We start from the raw sequence: 18717 nt of genomic DNA, 5'->3' as shown, positions 1-18717 counted from the left end.
AATAAATGATGAAGATCATGTAACCACCTTGTCACAAGACTAGCAAGGATTTTAAAAATGCAGTGTTAAACATTCAATTGTCCTACTGAGACAGCTATTGTTAAAAGCTGAGAACAGTGTGCTGATAACATTTCTCTGTCAGTATGAAAAAATGTAAGTGTAAGACTACGAATCCAAAGGTCTGGAATTCAATTCCCAGTTGGTCGTAAGATTTTTTTCCGTCACTTATTACTTGTTTCGTGTATGGCAAGAATTATGTATGTGAAAAGTGTTGGTCTTATAACAGCTGGGGGAATTTGGTTTGAGAGGGGAAGGCAGAAAAGGATGTACCACATCCAACACGATAATGCTTAGTAAAGCACTGCTATGTTTAAGACAACCTTCATATTGACAGCTTTACTTTTTTTGGCTTCACAATATTTTATTTTTAAGGAGGATTATTCAGATTATAAGCACCCTTTTAAAACACACTCTGATTTAGTGTGCATAGTCTCCTTTTTACACCAACATTTGATCATGTTGTTGCAGGCATTGTGTTATCAAGTCATCTGGAGGTTTGCAAGGCTGTTCTATTGAATTAGCGTAGTCAGTGGTGTCCCCCCCCCGGCTACTGAAAGAAGTACACATATGTCAGTAATGGCAGAAGTTTGGTGTGTTCATGTTCTTTGGCGAATTGTTCATTTTGATGTTTGTTTTAATCCCTCTTCCTTTGCATACCATATTTTGAATAGCAAATACAGAATGCTGTGAAAAATGTAGATTTCTTCCTGATGTTCATTTGAACTTGTACTTTCAGAGGGAACAGCAGAGGTATATCCGGAGGACGTGGAGGAACAAGATGTGGTTTCTATTTCTACATGGCTCAAGAAGCCAGAAGTAATTGAGTCTTTTAAATGTCATGAAGTGAAAGTCAATGGCTACATGTATGAAAGGTAAAATTTAATTTCTGAGAAGCTCTGTTCCAGACAAACATTATATGCTGAAAAATACTCATTTTAAGCAATGTGTTTGTCTTCACCATTTCCTTCTGTGTACAGCATCATTATTATATTTTGAATATGTATGTATATGTTATATGAAAGTAGTTAAGAAAAATAACAAAAGCTGTAGCTTTAGGGGCTATGATGTAAAACTGTGGAGTGCCATTATAGTTTTTCAGAAGTAAACATGATATTTTGACAGTAGTGAGCTGCAGATGCATTTTGTTCTTGATTGATAAATTTGTTAAACTTTTACTTTTGTCCAAGTTGTTGCAACAAAATGTCAAGGCATCTTTGGATAAAATAAATAGTTGCACGTTGATGGATACCTCCCCATCCCAATTTTCAATGTGCAGTTAACAGTATCTATTACAAACTGCTCTGATAATGTACTGTTGTCCTTAGGTAGTGTTTCCCCATGGAGTTCACAAACAGCTCTCAAGGCTTTGCAAGACGGGCCCTCACAGCCTTAAGATGACAAAATTTGAAAAATTGATGAATTGTAATTTAATCAGAAATTTCAATCTCGTAATCAGTGAAGTAAAATGCCTGAGTGTAGGCACAGTTATGTTTAGAAATTAAAGGTTCTTCTTCATACTGTTGCAGTTTGAACTGCTCTAAAGTGTTAACTGACTGCGAGCAGCCTCACTCAGTGGATATGCCTTTAAAAATCTCAACAAAGTTCTTAGGTGAGCAATTTCTTCTAAGAAATTCGGAAAATTATTAAGGAATAAAGGAGACTGCTCGCCGAATACCAGAGGTGTTGACGTTTGATAGGGACACAGAAAAGAGAACAAAAACTTTGCCAGCTTTTGGAAGAAATCCTTTGACGAGCATGAGTGTGCATCCACATGCACGCATATATATATATATATATATATATATATATATATATATATATATATATATATATATATATATATATAACAGAGGGAAACATTCCACGTGGAAAAAATATATCTAAAAAGAAAGATGATGAGACTTACCAAACAAAAGCGCTGGCAGGTCGATAGACACACAAACAAACACAAATATACACACAAAATTCAAGCTTTCGCAACAAACTGTTGCCTCATCAGGAAAGAGGGAAGGAGAGGGAAAGACGAAAGGATGTGGGTTTTAAGGGAGAGGGTAAGGAGTCATTCCAATCCCGGGAGCGGAAAGACTTACCTTAGGGGGAAAAAAGGACAGGTATACACTCGCACACACACACATATCCATCCACACATACAGACACAAGCAGACATATTTCAGTGAAGTAAAATGCCTGAGTGTAGGCACAGTTATGTTTAGAAATTAAAGGTTCTTCTTCATACTGTTGCAGTTTGAACTGCTCTAAAGTGTTAACTGTCTGCTTGTGTCTGTATGTGTGGATGGATATGTGTGTGTGTGCGAGTGTATACCTGTCCTTTTTTCCCCCTAAGGTAAGTCTTTCCGCTCCCGGGATTGGAATGACTCCTTACCCTCTCCCTTAAAACCCACATCCTTTCGTCTTTCCCTCTCCTTCCCTCTTTCCTGATGAGGCAACAGTTTGTTGCGAAAGCTTGAATTTTGTGTGTATATTTGTGTTTGTTTGTGTGTCTATCGACCTGCCAGCGCTTTTGTTTGGTAAGTTTCATCATCTTTCTTTTTATATATATATATATATATATATATATATATATATCGCTCCCCATGAAATGCCAGACGTAAAATTATCAACATCTTGTAAAAAGATCAATAAATAATAGTGGGAACACATTATATTTTTCAGGTTTACTTTGGTATATATATAGGGAAACATTCCACGTGGGAAAAAATATATCTAAAAACAAAGATGATGTGACTTACCAAACGAAAGCGCTGGCACGTCGATAGACACTTATTACTTGTTTCGTGTATGGCAAGAATTATGTATGTGAAAATTGTTGGTCTTATAACGGCTGGGGGAATTTGGTTTGAGAGGGGAAGGCAGAATGTCTGCTTGTGTCTGTATATGTGTGGATGGATATATGTGTGTGTGCGAGTGTATACCCGTCCTTTTTTCCCCCTAAGGCAAGTCTTTCCGCTCCCGGGATTGGAATGACTCCTTACCCTCTCCCTTAAAACCCAAATCCTTTCGTCTTTCCCTCTCCTTCCCTCTTTCCTGACGAGGCAACCGTTGTGTGTACGTTTGTGTTTGTGTAACTCAAGCACATGCATTCATCTTTTATATACCAAAGTAAACCTGAAAAATATAATGTGTTCCCACTATTATTTATTGATCTTTTTACAAGATGTTGATAATTTTACGTCTGGCATTTCATGGGGAGCGTATATTTTGAGCCTTATGTTCTGCAATATACGTTAATGACATAAACCCAATCACTTGAAAATAACTTAAAAGGCCAAAATGTGGGTCGTAATTAAATAAACAACAAGACAATCAAATGACAATGTGTTCATTCAAAAATTATTGTATGACTGTTGCTCAGCATCATCAAAAAAGATTATTTTTAGATTCTGACATGGGTTACAGCACAGTGTAAGTAATGTGTTATTTTTGACATTTTTCAGTACTATAACTGTCGTATGCATGACATGATGTTAGTGCCATTGTGTATATACATTCTGTTAATTTTTTTTTATGTTTTGCGATGTACTGCCTGATAATGACCAATACTGCCAAAATTGCAATAGTGCAAATAAATAACTTTTAGATTCAAGTTGCCTTTTACAAAATGTTTTGTGACTGTGAAACCAAACCACCAGAAGTTAATAGAAGTGCTTTGTTGCAACTTGAAATTGGATGGTGTACAGACTTGCAATTATCAACTATTTAAATGTTAATGAGATTAATGAGAATGGTGGGAAACACAAACTAACAAAGCATAAATGGCTAGACAAGAAATGCAAGTCTGTAGAAGTGTACATGACCAGGGGAAGATAGATTCTACATATAGGGAAACGAAAGAGACATTTAGAGAAAAGTAAAGCAGCTATATGAATATCAAGAACCCAGAGAAAAGCCCATACTAAGGAAAGAAAGGAAGGATGAAAGGGGAAGGAACATAGAACATCTATATAAGGGAAGTGAAACTTGAAGACAGCATGTAGGCAGAGAAGAGGAAGTAAATGATGATGATAGAGATGATACTGTCAGAAGAATTTGACAGACCACTGAAAGACCTAAGTCAAAACAAGTCCTCTAGAGTAATTACATTCCCTCAGAATTATTGGTACCATTGGAAGAGCCAGCCATGGCAAAACTATTCCACCTTGTGTGTGAGATATTTGAGATAGGATAAATACCCCCAGACTTTAAGAAGGATGTAATTGTTCCTGTTCCAGAGAAGGCAGGTGTGAACATTACCAGACCATCAGTTCGATGAATCACGATTGTAAAGTACTGACACAGATTGTTTACAGAAGACTGGATAAATCGGTAGAAGCTGGTCATGGGGAAATGTGGGAACTCGTATAGCTATACCGAACCTGTGACTTATTGGTAGCAATGATAAAACACAGGAACCAGATTGTAGTTATAAGAGTCGAAGGGCATGATAGTGAAGCAATAGTTGAGAATGAAGTGTGGCAGGATTGTAACCTATCCCCCATGTTATCCAGTCTATACATTGAGCAGGCAGTAAAGTAAACCAAGGAGAAGTTTTGGGAGGGAATAAAAGTTCGGAGAGAAGAAATAAAAACTTTGAAGTTTGCTGGTGTGATTGTAATTCTGTTGGAGACTGCAAAGGGTTTGGAAGAGCAGTTGGACAGAATGGATAGTGTCTTGAAAAAGGTGAATATCAACAAAAGTGAAACGAAGGCAATGAGACACTTGGTATTTTGAGAGCAAAATAACTGACATTAGGTATGATAAAGAAGATATGAACTGCAGACTGACAATGACAAGAAAAGTGTAAAAAAAGGAAAAAAAAATCTTAACGTCAAATATAAATTTAAGTGTCAGGAAGAATTTGCTGAAGGTATTTGCATGGGGTGTAGCTTGTATTGAAGTGAGACATGAATGATAAGCAGCTTAGACAAGAAGAGAATAGAAAATTTGAAATGTGGTGTGACAGAAGAATACTGAAAATTGTATGGGTACATTGAATAACAAGTGAGGGAAAAGGAAATTTGTGCATAATTTGACTAAAAGAAGGGAGTGACACATCACGAGGCATCAAGGGATCGTCTGTTTGGTAATGGAAGAGAGTGTGGGTGAGGAGCAAAAATTATAGAAGGAGAACAAGAGACGAATACAGCAAGCAGTTTCACAAGGATGTAGGTTGCAGTAGTTATTCAGAGACGAAGAGGCTTGTACGGGATATAGTGACATGGAGAGCTGCATCAAACCAGTCTTCGGACTGAAGACCACAAAACAACTAATAGAACAATCATGAATCTCTAAACATGCCCAAAATTTAGATGTATCTGAAAATAAATTCAAAGTTGTTGATTGTGAAATTTTTTATCTCAAATTTATCTCAAATTAAACTAGATACACCATCTATTTATGCTAGATACTATGATTATAAAAGAAGCACTGACTTGGGGAACATACTGGATACCTGCAATTGTTAATTATAATTTATTCAGATTCTTCAGGATAGTCAATAGAAAAAGTAAAGTGGAGTGCTGAAAGAAACTGTTACGTAGCAGACATGACACACTGAAAGTTAATGGTAGAGAAAACCTTTGATCTTTTTGTGGATTCCAGTTCATACTTGAACTAGTTTTTAATGAACAGGTCAACCACTTGGCAAGAAACACTTCAAATGTAGGAGTTTTCAGGCATACTACAATTCCAAAGTACTGTCTTGCATCGTGTGTGAAAAACAAATCTTGAGGACATTATAAAAAGAACTTTTAAATACTTCATGCTATTGAAGGCAAGTGGTATGTTATGTTCCAGTAATTCCTGTAAAATCTTGGTTCACAGACAATGGGATTAGCAGACATCTCATCATAAAGATAACAAGAATTGGGTTTAATCAAAAAATGCATCTCAGCTCATACTCGCAGAATGTTTCCCAATGAGACCACATTGACAAATCTATTGGATTTGTAACTCCCATGCTCTGAATATGAAGATCAGCAGGAAGAACTAATCAACTAACTAAATAAACCAGAGGTCTAATTTCCTTGTGGTATATTCCAGTTATTACTGTATTCAGAAACTGTATGCAGTATACAAGACATATTCAGATTTTGGCATAATATGTCAGCTTAGCTTGTAGCTGTTTTAGGACACTGAATATGTCATTCAATTTAATATGAACGTAATGACAAATGTGCAAACTTAAAACTGTGGCATGTGGAGTGTATTCAGTAATATTTACTTGTGTGTTGTATACATCTACTTAATCTATATTTCTATCACATGCTGATTTTGTTTAATACTGTATATCAAGGATGGCTTAGTGGCGTGATAAATACCAAATACATAAAACAAATTGAAGGAAAAGCAGATTCAAGTCCAAAATATCAACAATATTAGGAAGAAGATAGATTGCTACTTACCATAAAGATGACTGACCGAGTTGCAGATGGGAACAAGGAAAGGCCAAAGCCTTCTTCACTGAGAACTTTGGCCAAAAGCTATAATGTGGAAAAGTCTTTTTGTTGTGCATGTAACAACTCGATGGGTCATTTTTATCACGAGTAGCAATCTTTCTTTTGCTAAACACCGAGCGAGGTGGCGCAGTGGTTAGACACTGGACTCGCATTCGGGAGGACGACGGTTCAATCCCACGTCCGGCCATCCTGATTTGGGTTTTCTGTGATTTCCCTAAATCACTCCAGGCAAATGCCGGGATGGTTCCTCTGAAAGGGCACGGCCGACGTCCTTCCCCATCCTTCCCTAATCCGATGAGACCGATGACCACGTTGTCTGGTCTCCTTCCCCAAACAACCAACCAACCAATCTTTTGCTAATATTGTTGACATTCCAACGTGAGGTTTCCCTTAGTAGATGCAAGGCTGAGGTTCATTGGAAAAAACGTAATGAAATTAAATTCATCTACGCAAGAAGTGACTTACAAAACACTGACTTGACTGAATCTGTAGTATATCGTGTCGATCTGGGACCCTTGCCTAGTAGGATTAACAAGAGATACAGAATATCCATCAACGAGCAACTCATACTGTTGTAGAATCGTTTAGTAACTGTGGAAGCATTATGGAGACACTTGATGAACTCCAGTGCCAGTTGCTACAAGAAAGGCGTTGTGTATCACAGAGAAGCTTACAGTTGAAATTCCAAGAGCATACCTTCAGAGAAGAGAGGGCAAGATAATTGTGTATGTCTTTTTCTTTAGAAACATGTAGCATATGTTAGTGTTAAACAACAGAAAATATATTTTCAGAACTTGAGTAAATGCAGTAGTAAAAACTGTTTATTTGTGGTCTACCAAGGGATGACTTTGTACTGTACAGAATTGTACCTTACATCATTACACCAGGTTTTTGAGTTGTGTGGTACTTAATAATAAATTATGACTTTTGGAATTGGCTAGTGAAAGAGGATTTATTGTCCATACACATTCTTTGTGGCAGAAGTAAGATTTATTTGTGAATTTCATGTATTACAAGCCTCTAAGAGCTTGCTTACGTTGCAACGTAACATCCCTGCTACAGTGAATTTAAGTCATTTAGAGTCTGTTACATAATCCTGAAGTCCTCTCTAGTGTAGTTTTCATCTGTCAGGGGCTACCAAACCCTGAAGTCAATGAAGCATAGCTTCAGTCATGTACTGCTTCGAGCATTGTGTGATGGTTGTCTCCACGTGACCAGTGTGGTTCATAACACATGAACAAGGCTAGTGTGCTTTATGGGGGGGACAGTTTAGCCTCGTTATAATGAATCTGCCTAATTGCACATTTGAACACCCTTACAAGTAGTATTCCACTCACCTGCATACTGCTATTCGGAATTAATGAATAACTGTGCATTCAAGGCACAGTATACTCTTTTGTAGCTGGCTGGACTTGAAGGTGGCATCTCCTGTCACCTAATGAATAGCAAAATGTGTTGATATCATGTATGGAATGTCAATTAATGGTGCGATACCTACTGTTTCACTTTGAAACAATTCCATTTAATCCTTTGGCACACCTGCATTTATGTCTAATGGTGTATGATATTAACAACTTTTCCAAAAGGATATAATAAATTTGATGTCTAGTTTTATGCTATATTTTATTAAAACAATTTTTCTCTCTTGTTTACAGTCATTTACTGGTCACTGACAGTCATATATATGTTTTGCGAGATATACCTGAACGTAAGGGGCTTGCACACATTGCGGTGCGTCGTCCATTGTCTGCAATAGTGAAGATAACTTCCAAAAAGAAACATCCTGAAGTAATTACCTTCAAGTACGGAGTTCCTGAGGGTGACGGCATTATCATCTCTGATATGGACAAGTAAGTTAAAGAACACCACCTCTTCGGTTTCAATTTTCATGTGAACACTGTCATACAAATACTTCTTTACTTCTTTAAGGTTTAGGTTGATGTTAGAGCTGAGTGCGAGCGCCCCCCCCCCCCCCCCCCCCCACACACACACAAACATTCACATCCTCCATGATTGACTACAATAATGTCTGCAGTAAAGTGCTTCAACTGAAGGTGATATACTTATCAATTTTAGTAAACGACAAAAAAGTGGTTCAAATGGCTCTGCGCACTATGGGACTTAACTTCTAAGGTCATCAGTCCCCTAGAACTTAGAACTACTTAAACCTAACTAACCTAAGGACATCACACACATCCATGCCCGAGGCAGGATTCGAACCTGCGACCGTAGCGGTCGCGCGGTTCCAGACTGTAGCGCCTAGAACCACTCGGCCACCCCGGCCAGCAGTAAACGAGAAAGTACTGTCTTATATGCTTACAAGAACATTGATGTACTTTCTATTACAGGCAGGCTGCAAAGCCAGTTCAAACATTGTAAAGGATCAGTCTTCCAGCCTTCCAGGATTTGAACTTTTTTCTCAGTAGGCAATATTGGCACATTTTAAAAAAAATAGAGGGGAGGGGTGTACATGACGGAATGGAATCCAGTTAGTGAAGAATGATGCATAATACTCAAATTTCTGAAACTGTAGTATATTACTGCATGAGAACAAAGAATGAAATGAAATAAAGAAAGGAGAAGAAAGTAAAAGGGTACAGCATGGCTGCAAAAATATGCAAAGCAGATTGCAAAAATGCAGATAGAAATGGAAGAAATACTTTATGATGAAACTGGTTGATCTATGTGAACTGATGAGTAAGATTCTGTTTGTGGTGTATGAAATTGTGGAATCTAGGAGAGATTATCTAAGTGATTTGGAAGGCTGAACCAGTACTCTTTATCCTGCTACTTTGATGCAGAGGACAGTCAAGAGACATTATTATATGCTGCAGTTATTGTAGAATGTATTTTATTGGTCGTGCTGTCTACAAAACATCTTATGCATAAGACTTTGGACAAGTCAGTTTAGAGTATCCACGTGAAAGTATTTCTATGCATAATTGTTTCAGATTAAAATAACACACCACATACGTTAAGTTATTCCTATGGTAAACTTACAGATTTATATATTCTTCAGTGGAGTAGAAGCTGTGATGCTCTAAATATGTCTTTAAAGATTTTCTGAATGTTTTAACCTTGGTAATTTCTTTTATGGTTCTGGGAAGTTTGTTACAAAATCCTACCTGGGAAGTACCATTTTATCGCAGGGACGTGTTAATTTGGGTCATATGTGTTGTCTGACAAAGTGATCATGAATACCACAGTTTTTTTAGAATCTGGAGTTGTTATCTGTCATATTTACTTTAAAGAATATAAGGGTTTCCATAACGTAGACACATGGTAAATGAGGAATACCAGAAATTTTAAATACAGGTTTACACGAGTCTCTAGGTTTGCATCCAGACATGATTCTAATGGACCTTTTTCACAGTTGGAAAATGCTGCTAGCTACTGTAGGATTTCCCCAGGAAGTGACCCTGATGTAATGCAAGAATGATAGTAGCATGGTATGCGTTCATTACTGTTTTCTCGCCACAGCAGGATTTTAGTGAGCAAAGAAGGTACCATGTCTTGCTCAGTTTTGTGTTAAGATTTTCAATATATTTCTTCCATTTTACGGTGCTTTGCGGCCATAGTCCTAAGAATTTGGTTTCCACACTGTTAGCAACTTGTTCATTATTGATGGAGACAAATGAGATATACTTACCCATGTTTGGAGCATTGTGGAACTTTAGAGCAATAGTTTTTTTACTATTTATTACAAGCTGATTATTCTGGGACCAGTTGCTATTTTGTGTCAGTGTTTAATGATTCTTCTTTTTCCCCCTTCTAATAGAATTGGCATGGCAAATGGCGGCCGGCCACTGTGGTCAAGCGGTTCTAGGCGCTTCAGTCTGGAACCGAGCGACCGCTACAGTCGCAGGTTCGAATCCTGCCTTGGGCATGGATGTGTGTGATATCCTTAGGTTAGTTAGGTTTAAGTAGTTCTAAGTTCTATGGGACTGATGACTTCAGTTGTTAAGTCCCACAGTGCTCAGAGTCATTTCATTTGAACTTTTTTTTTTTTTTTTTGTCAAGTGGCAAAGGCTGCCAGTCTTGCTTGCAAAATGAAAGCAGAGCTCACCATTTGCAGCATAGTCGACCGGACAGATTTCAGACCTTTGGTGCAGAGCTGAATGGAGGGTCTGAATCAGAGGATCAGATGGTTCTGCGACTGTCTAGGCTCCACAGATTCCTTGACTCGCGCCATAGTGTGGTTGGGTTTCAGGTTCCACTGAATAGGTCAGGAGCCCATTACATGCAGGAGATGGCTACACAGGTTGCAGAGCCTGTGTGGTGTGGAGTGGGCGGTTTTTTAGGTTAGAGGGTCTTGTGGACATTCAAAAAGGGCTTCAGTCTCAAAGGGAGCAGGTCGAATACAGGAAGAATGTGTATCCAGGAACCATCAGTATAACACTTGTAAACTTTTGTAGCTATGTTGGGAAGGTACCAGAGCTTCAAGTGCTAATAGAAAGCACAGATGCTCAAATCATTATAGGGACTGAAAGCTGGCTAAAGCCGGAGATAAGTTCAAATGAAATTTTTCCAAAGAACTGAACAGTATACCAAAAGGATAGGCTAAGTACATTTGGCGGTGGCGTGTTTGTTGCTGTTAGAAGTAGTTTTATCTTCTAGCGAAATTGAAGCAGATAATTCCTGCAAGTTAGTATGGGCAGAGGTCATTCTTGGCAACTGGACTGAGATAATAATAGGATTCTTTTTCTGACCTCCCAACTCAGATGATACAGTTGCTGAAAGGTTCAAAGAAAACTTGCATTTAATTTCAAACACATACCCAACTCATACAATTGTAGTTGGTGGTGACTTTAATTTACCTTCGATATGTTGGCAAAACAACATGTTTAAATCTGGAGGTACACATAAAACATCATCTGAAATTGTGGTAAACGCATTCTCTGAAAATTATTTCGAGCAGTTAGTTCATGAGCCCATGTGAATAGTAAACGGTTGTGAAAACACACGTGACCTCTTAGCAGCAAATAATCTTGAGCTAATAACAAGCATCAAAATGGAGACAGGTATTAGTGAACACAGGGTTGTTGTAGCAAGACTGAATATTGTAACCGCCAAATCCTCCAAAAGCAAACAAAAAATATACCTATTCAAAAAAGCAGATAATAAGTCACTTGATGCCTTCCTGACAGACAATCTCCTCTCCTTCCAAATTAACAGTGTAAGTGTAGACCAGATGTCGCTTGAATTCAAAGAAATAGTATCGACAGAAATTGAGAGATTTATACCAAATAAATTAGCAAACAATGGAGCTGATCCCCCTTGGTACACAGAATGGGTCAGAACACTGTTGCAGAAACAACGAAAAAAGCATGTCAAATTTAAATTAATGCAAAGTCTCCAAGATTGGCAACCTTTTACAGAAGCTTGAAATTTAATGTGGACATCAATGTGAGATGCTTATTATAGTTTCCACAATGAAGCTTTTATGTCAAAGCCCAGCAGAAAATCCAAAGCCATTCTGGTTGTATATAAAGTATGCTAGTGACAAGACACAGTCAATGCCTTCGCTGCGCGATAGCAATGAAAATAATATCAACGACAGTGCTGCGAAAGCAGAGTTACTAAACACAGACTTTCGAATTTCCTTCACCAGAGAAGATGACGTAAATAGTCCAGAATTTGAATCAAGAACAGCTGCCAACATGAGTAACTTAGAAGTAGATATCCTCAGAATACTGAAGCAACTTAAATCACTTAATAAAATCAAGTCTTTTGGTTAGATTGTATACCAATAAGGTTCCTTTCAGAGTACGCTGATGCAATAGCTCCATACTTAACAATCATATACAATCACTAAGTCAACGGAAGATTAGTACCCATAGAGTAGAAACCTGCACAAGTCTCACGAGTATTCAAGAAAGGTAGTAGGAGTATCCACTAAATTACAGGCACATATCATTAACATTGATATGCAGCAGGATTTTGAAACATATATTGTGTTTGAACATTATGAATTACCTCGAAGAGAACAGTCTAGTGACACACTTTCAGCACAGATTTAGAATACACCTTTCTTGTGAATCACAATTAGCCCTTTACAAACACACAATGTTGAGTGCTGTTGACAAAAAAGGCTTTTGGTACTATATCACACAAGTGGCTTGTAGTGAAATTGCGTGCTTACGGAATATCGTCTGTTATGTGACTGGATTCGTGATTTCCTGTCAAAGAGGTCACAGTTCATAATAATTGACAGAAAGTCATCAACTAAAACAGAAGTGATTTCTGGTGTTCCACAAAGTAGTATTATAGGCCGTCTGCTGTTCCTAATCTATATAAATGATTTAGGAGACAATCTGAACAGCCATCTTAGGTCGTTTCCATATGATGTTGTTTATCGTCTACTAAACTCATCAGAAGATAAAAACAAATTGCAGAATGATTAAGAAAAGATATCTAAACAATGCGAAAATCGGCAATTGACCCAAAATAATGAAAAATGTGAGGTCATCATCAAGTGTGTCAACAGGAATCTGTTAACCTTTGGTTACACGATAAATCAGTCTAATCTAAAGGCCTTAAAACCAACTTAAATACCTAGGAATTACAATTATGAACAACTTAAATTGGAAAGAATACATGGAAAATATTGTGGGGAAGGCAAACAAAAGACTGCGTTTTATTAGCAGGATGCTTAGAAAATGTAACAGCTCTGCTAAAGAGACTGCCTACACTATGTTTGTTTGTCCCCTTTTGGAGTAGTGCTGCACAGTCTGGGAGCCTTACCAGATGGGATAAAATGGAGTACATCGAGAAAAATCGAAGAGGAGCAGGATATTTTCTGTTATCATGAAATACGAGTGTGTGTGTGTGTGTGTCACAGACATGATACAGGATTTGGGATGGATGTTATTAAAAAAGAGGGCATTTTTCGTTGCAGTGTAATCTTCTCGCTAAATTTCAATCACCAACTTTCTCCTCTTAATGTGAAAATATTTTGTTGACACTGACCTACATCAGGAGGGATGACCATCATAATAAGATAAGTGAAATCAGAGCTTGCATTAAAAGATATAGGTGTTTGTTTTTTCCACGTGCTGTTTGAGAGTGGAATAACAGAGTGTTATTGTGAAGGTGGTTCAATGAACCATCTGCCAGATACTTAAATGTGATTTGCAGAGTATCCATGTAGATGTAGATCTGCCAGTGTGATTGTTTTATGAGCATCAAAGTTTAAACTTAGCTCTTTTATGTACATAAGGAAGAGAACGGGTCCCATTACTGATCCTCGGGGTGCAGTGTATGTAATTAGTTTATAGTCTGAGAAGTGTTCCGAAATAGTTTTTGAGTAACATCTGTGTGCTTGATGCAAACTGCTTGCTTAAGACTGCACAGGAAGGAACTGAGCCAGTTGTTGGACACAATTGTTGGACAGACTTTGAATACCATATTTCACAGCAGAATTTTATGATCCATCATGTCAAAGCTGTTGACTCCTGTTTCTTGTCCATCAGGTTTAATATGCAATTGATGCACTCATAAATGGCGGTTGTTGTTGATCTCAGTGGCAGTTGTTGTTGATATATTAGTTCTGAATCTGCGGTGTTCATTGCATAAGATATGCTTTTATTTACAAATTTCATAAGTTTGTCATACACAGCCACAAGAGTGTGCATGCTCTTTGCATCAATCCGCTATGAGTGAGTGGTTGCTTTTCTCTTACTTTACATATAAGTTTTCTAACACATTTGAAATGCAAGAGGAACTTGTGATGAGCCTGTAGTTATTTACATTATTTCTCCTTCTTTTTTTGTGTTCTGGAATAACTTCAGATGTGTGAATATTTCAATTAGATTTGATGCACACTTCTTTAAGATTGTAGCAGGGACACCATCAGTGCCAGAAGAGTTGGAATTTTTTAGTCATTTTATTGCTTTTGCTACTTCATCTTGAGAGACAGAGGTGATGTACAGTGACCCCCTACAAGCACTTATTTTAAAGCCATTATAGTGAATACAGGCTCAGATCAAATTGACAAAGAACTTTGCATTATGAGCCCACTTATCAGTATGACGTTTCACCGTCTCTGGCCTGGATTCATACTGGTATGGTTGGGAAAGGTACCATAAATCTGTGGTTTCTTAACCTGGGACAAGCCGGCTCACAACTATTGTAACTAATCCTCCATATCCTGGATACTGTCACTGGGATGGAGTAGACATTCAAGCTGGTGCCAAGTGTTCTGTTGGGGACAGATCTGGGACCCTTGCTGGCCACTGAGGTACCTCAGCATCAGACACACAGTTCTTAGAAACACATGCCATTTGAAGATAAGCATCATTCTGTCAAAAAATGTCACTGCGATACTGTCGCAAGAGAGAGAACCCACGAGGAAGTAGAATGTCCATCACATATCTTTGTGCCATCAGAGTTCTCCCTGTTACTTCCAGCCATGACCTGAAGTAATACCCTACGGTTCCCAAACTGTGATGCCAGGACTAGCAGTGCTGTGCCTCTCAAAAGCATTGAAAGAAAGGGATCTCACCCCCAAGTCACCACTGTGCTTGCCGACAGTTGTCGTCCAGTGTAATGCAGAACTGCAATTCGTCGCGCAATGTAGAACTGACCACTAGATGTCACGAGAAGTGGACTTGTTTGTAGAAGGCAGGCCGTACGTCAAGTGATTACATTGTACTCAGTGCACAATATGGCAATCCTCCCTTTTGTGGTCAGACGTGGTCATCTGGAACACTGATGATGATTCTGCCTGCCCTCATGTCCCCTGAAGTTAAACATCAGTCCACTGTTGCAACCAAATGTGGATATTATAAGATTTGACCAGCCACCCAGATGGAGAACCTCAGTGAGGCCCCTTTCAAACTCTGTCAGATGCTGACACCATTGCATCACACGGGTAGGTATGATCTCTGTGTTATTTGCAGCGGCCACTCAACATCTGACACTGTTTGTGCCACTTATACACTCTACCAGGTCTGGTAGAAACATGAAACTTGAAGAACACTAATTCACTCTAATGGCTGTTCTGCCTGTCACAGAAAACTGGACCTCTAATCATTTACATACCTACCAGTCGTGTGTTTGTGTATGAAGTAATATTAACATCTGACCATGTCTTATTGGTTATTCACTTTTTTTGTTAGGCAGTAAATATGTTACACACATTTAGTTATCGATCTTCCAGTACATTTTTGTCCCCTTTCTTGTAGTTCTCTTCCCTATGAAGTACTGGTGTGTATGTGTGTGTGGGGGGGGGGGGGGGAGGGGGGTTGTAAAAAAAAAAAAATCTGGAGACTCATATGTAAGAATTGACCACTACATGTCACAGGAAGTGAACCTGTCAGTATAAAAGGGGATATGGAGTTCTGTGTTGTCATTAGAGAAGATGGAATGTGTCAGCCAGGAGAGCTCATTGACTTCAAATGTGGGCTAATCATTGGATTTCACCTGAAAGACAAATCCATCAGGGATATTTCAACCCTTCTAACACTGGCCAAGAGAACTGTTGATGTGATTGGGGAGTGGAAACATAAAACAACCACAGCTAAATCAAGACTAAGCAGACTTCACATACTGACAGATAGGGATCGTCGAGCATTGCAGAGGTTAGTTTCAAAGAAAATTCCAAGAAATTAGTGTCGGAAATAACAAATTACTTCCAAAATTGCTATCAGCATTTCAGCTATCACAGTGACTTTGCGTAGAGAGTCAAAAAGAATGTGGTACAGTGGTTGCGTAGTTCCTCACAAGCCACATGCTTGTATTTCTGTAGTCAAGTGCTAAGCAGTGTTTCAGATGGTGTAAAGAGCAACTTCACTGGATAGTGGATGACTGAAAAAAGTAGTTTGGAGTGCTGAATCATGCTGTACCCTTTAGCAGTCTGATGGAAGGGCTTAGGTTTGGTGAATGCCTGGAGAATGTTACCTCTCATTGTGTATAGTACCGGCAGTGAAGTGCAGAAGATGTGGTGTTCAGTACAGTGGTGGTTTTTATGGTTAGTGTGCAGTTTGCTTTATTGCACTTAGGAAAATGCTAAGTGTGAAAGGTTATGAATGCATTTTACAGCATTGTGTACTGTGAACGGTAGAGGAACAGCTCGGAGATGACAATTGTTTTTATCATCATGATAGTGCACCCTGTCATAAAACAGAATCTATGAGACAATCGTTTCTGGACACTAACATAATTCTAGAAAAAGAGCTGGCCTGCCCATATGTCAGTGAATTTCCCCATTTGTATTTCATCATTATAATGAGTGCCCATTTGTGTTTGAACCCCTTATATACTTTTTTTACCGCTTCTTCTATCTGCAACAGTCCCAGGTGGCATTCAATGTTATGGTAAGTGCTGGTAATAATATTCTGGTTCACAATTGTATAACCCCCCCCCCCCCCCCTCTTACTCTCTCTCTCTCTCTCTCTCTCTCTCCCTCCCAAACATTCCACATGGGAAAAATATATTAAAAAACAAAGATTCTGTGACTTACTGAACGAGAAAGCGCTGGTAGATAGACACAATAAAAAACACACAAACACACACACACAAATTTCAAGCTTTCGCAACCCACGGTTGCTTCATCAGGAAAGAGGAAAGGAGAGGGAAAGACGAATGAAAGGATGTGGGTTTCAAAGGAGTCATTCCAATCCCGGAAGCAGAAAGACTTAACTTAGGGGAAAAAGGGACAGGTATACACTCGCGCGCGTGCGCGCGCGCACACACACACACACACACACACACACACACACACACACACACACACACACACATCCATCCGCACATATACGGGCACAGGCAGACATAGTATATATTTTAAGGTGGTATAAGATATTCAAACTGAAACCATGGGATTGGAGCATGGAAAGAGGCAGTAGTTCACAATAATTATGGAAACTGACGGTAGAAACAAAAGCAGGAAATAAAGAAAGATGAAATGGATGGAAAACAGTTGCAGCCTCTTACCATCTAAGTGGGATAAGAAATGGAGAAAGAGAGAGAAATTTCAGTATATGACTGAAAGTGCAAAGACCTTTTCTGATATACTCATTAACCACACTGAGGAAAAATTTTTTGAGCAATTTAAACGTATGGTCAACAAAGAATGTCAGTTTTCAACAAAATAGCACAAAGACTTCTACTAAAAAAGTTACATCATTAACAGCTTGTTTCTGTTGAGTGGTGTAGAGGAGAAAATTGTTAGTATGCATTCACAACTTATTAGTGTGCATGATAAAATCAAAGTCACCAGTGAAATCTGAGTAAATAATTGTATTAACTTCTTAAGTGTTACACTAAAGAAAAAGGATTTTGTGCACAAAATTGGAATGGATTCAGAAACCATCAATTATGGAACAATGCTAAGGTCTGCTCATGTGATACACACTCATATCAGTAGTTTCAGACCTAGAAAAAGTGTAAAATGTAAAGTGGAGGTTACTTAGTACAAAGTTTGGCTTAAGAACAAACAAAACACTGATGAAATAACTTGCTAAAACCAAAATTTGGGCTTGCACTTTTGAAGTAGTAGAATAATCCACATATTTAGGGTGGAAGATTACACTAATTGTGGAAGCTATAAAGACATTAGTGCCATATTGGTGCACATTAAGAAGCTTTCTTCAAACCAGGAAGTCATATGATTTAAATACTAACCTTATCAGAACAGCAAAAACACTATATGTGAAATGGAAAGTGAAAAAGGACCCCTTGTCAAATATTTTGGATTTTGAGTTATTGTAATTTTTACATTCAGCATTAAATTCTGAATAGTTCAAACAACTTTCAAATTGATATGAGCATGTACAAAATGTTTTGCTTGTACTGAAAATTTTACTTCTTCAATCAAAGGTCCCTTTTCGCTTTCCATCTCACATATCAAGGTTAAGCACAGACGATGAGAAATTTCGAGAAAGAGAAACGGAAACCATTTCAGATGCTAAATCACAGTCACATTAGTGCCATACTCATCAATGAGCATTGATAACAATGTGGGGCCACTGTATGGATGTCCTCACAAGTCTAACTCGCAGTTTTCAGTTCTGACTTGTTATGTTTGTTATTTTGGATGGAAGAAAGAACAGTGTTAAACCCATTGCAGACAGTTAGTCAATCCCACTGAATAACACCAAGAGGATTCCCAAACTTAATGCATCCATCAAGCGAGTGTGTCACAATCAAAAATGTTCACTAGTCTTCACTGAGTGAGAAACTGCAGACAGATTTAGGATTC

General features: G+C 38.3%; 1 protein-coding gene across 1 annotated transcript in view; it reads left to right on the top strand.

Annotated features, from left to right (window-relative positions):
• The window catches only part of LOC126195385 (TBC1 domain family member 23), a 242644-nt gene that overhangs the window by 222168 nt on the left and 1759 nt on the right, over window positions 1–18717 (top strand). The window contains exons 11-12 of the mRNA XM_049933975.1: window positions 797–932; window positions 8171–8365. Of these exons, the coding sequence (XP_049789932.1) occupies window positions 797–932; window positions 8171–8365 (331 nt within the window). The remainder of the gene's footprint in view (window positions 1–796; window positions 933–8170; window positions 8366–18717) is intronic.

The sequence above is a fragment of the Schistocerca nitens genome, chromosome 7 (assembly GCF_023898315.1).
Source record: "Schistocerca nitens isolate TAMUIC-IGC-003100 chromosome 7, iqSchNite1.1, whole genome shotgun sequence".
NCBI classification, from domain to species: domain Eukaryota; kingdom Metazoa; phylum Arthropoda; class Insecta; order Orthoptera; family Acrididae; genus Schistocerca; species Schistocerca nitens.
Note: the sequence above shows the minus strand (reverse complement) of the source record. Positions and strands in the feature narration are given on the sequence as shown.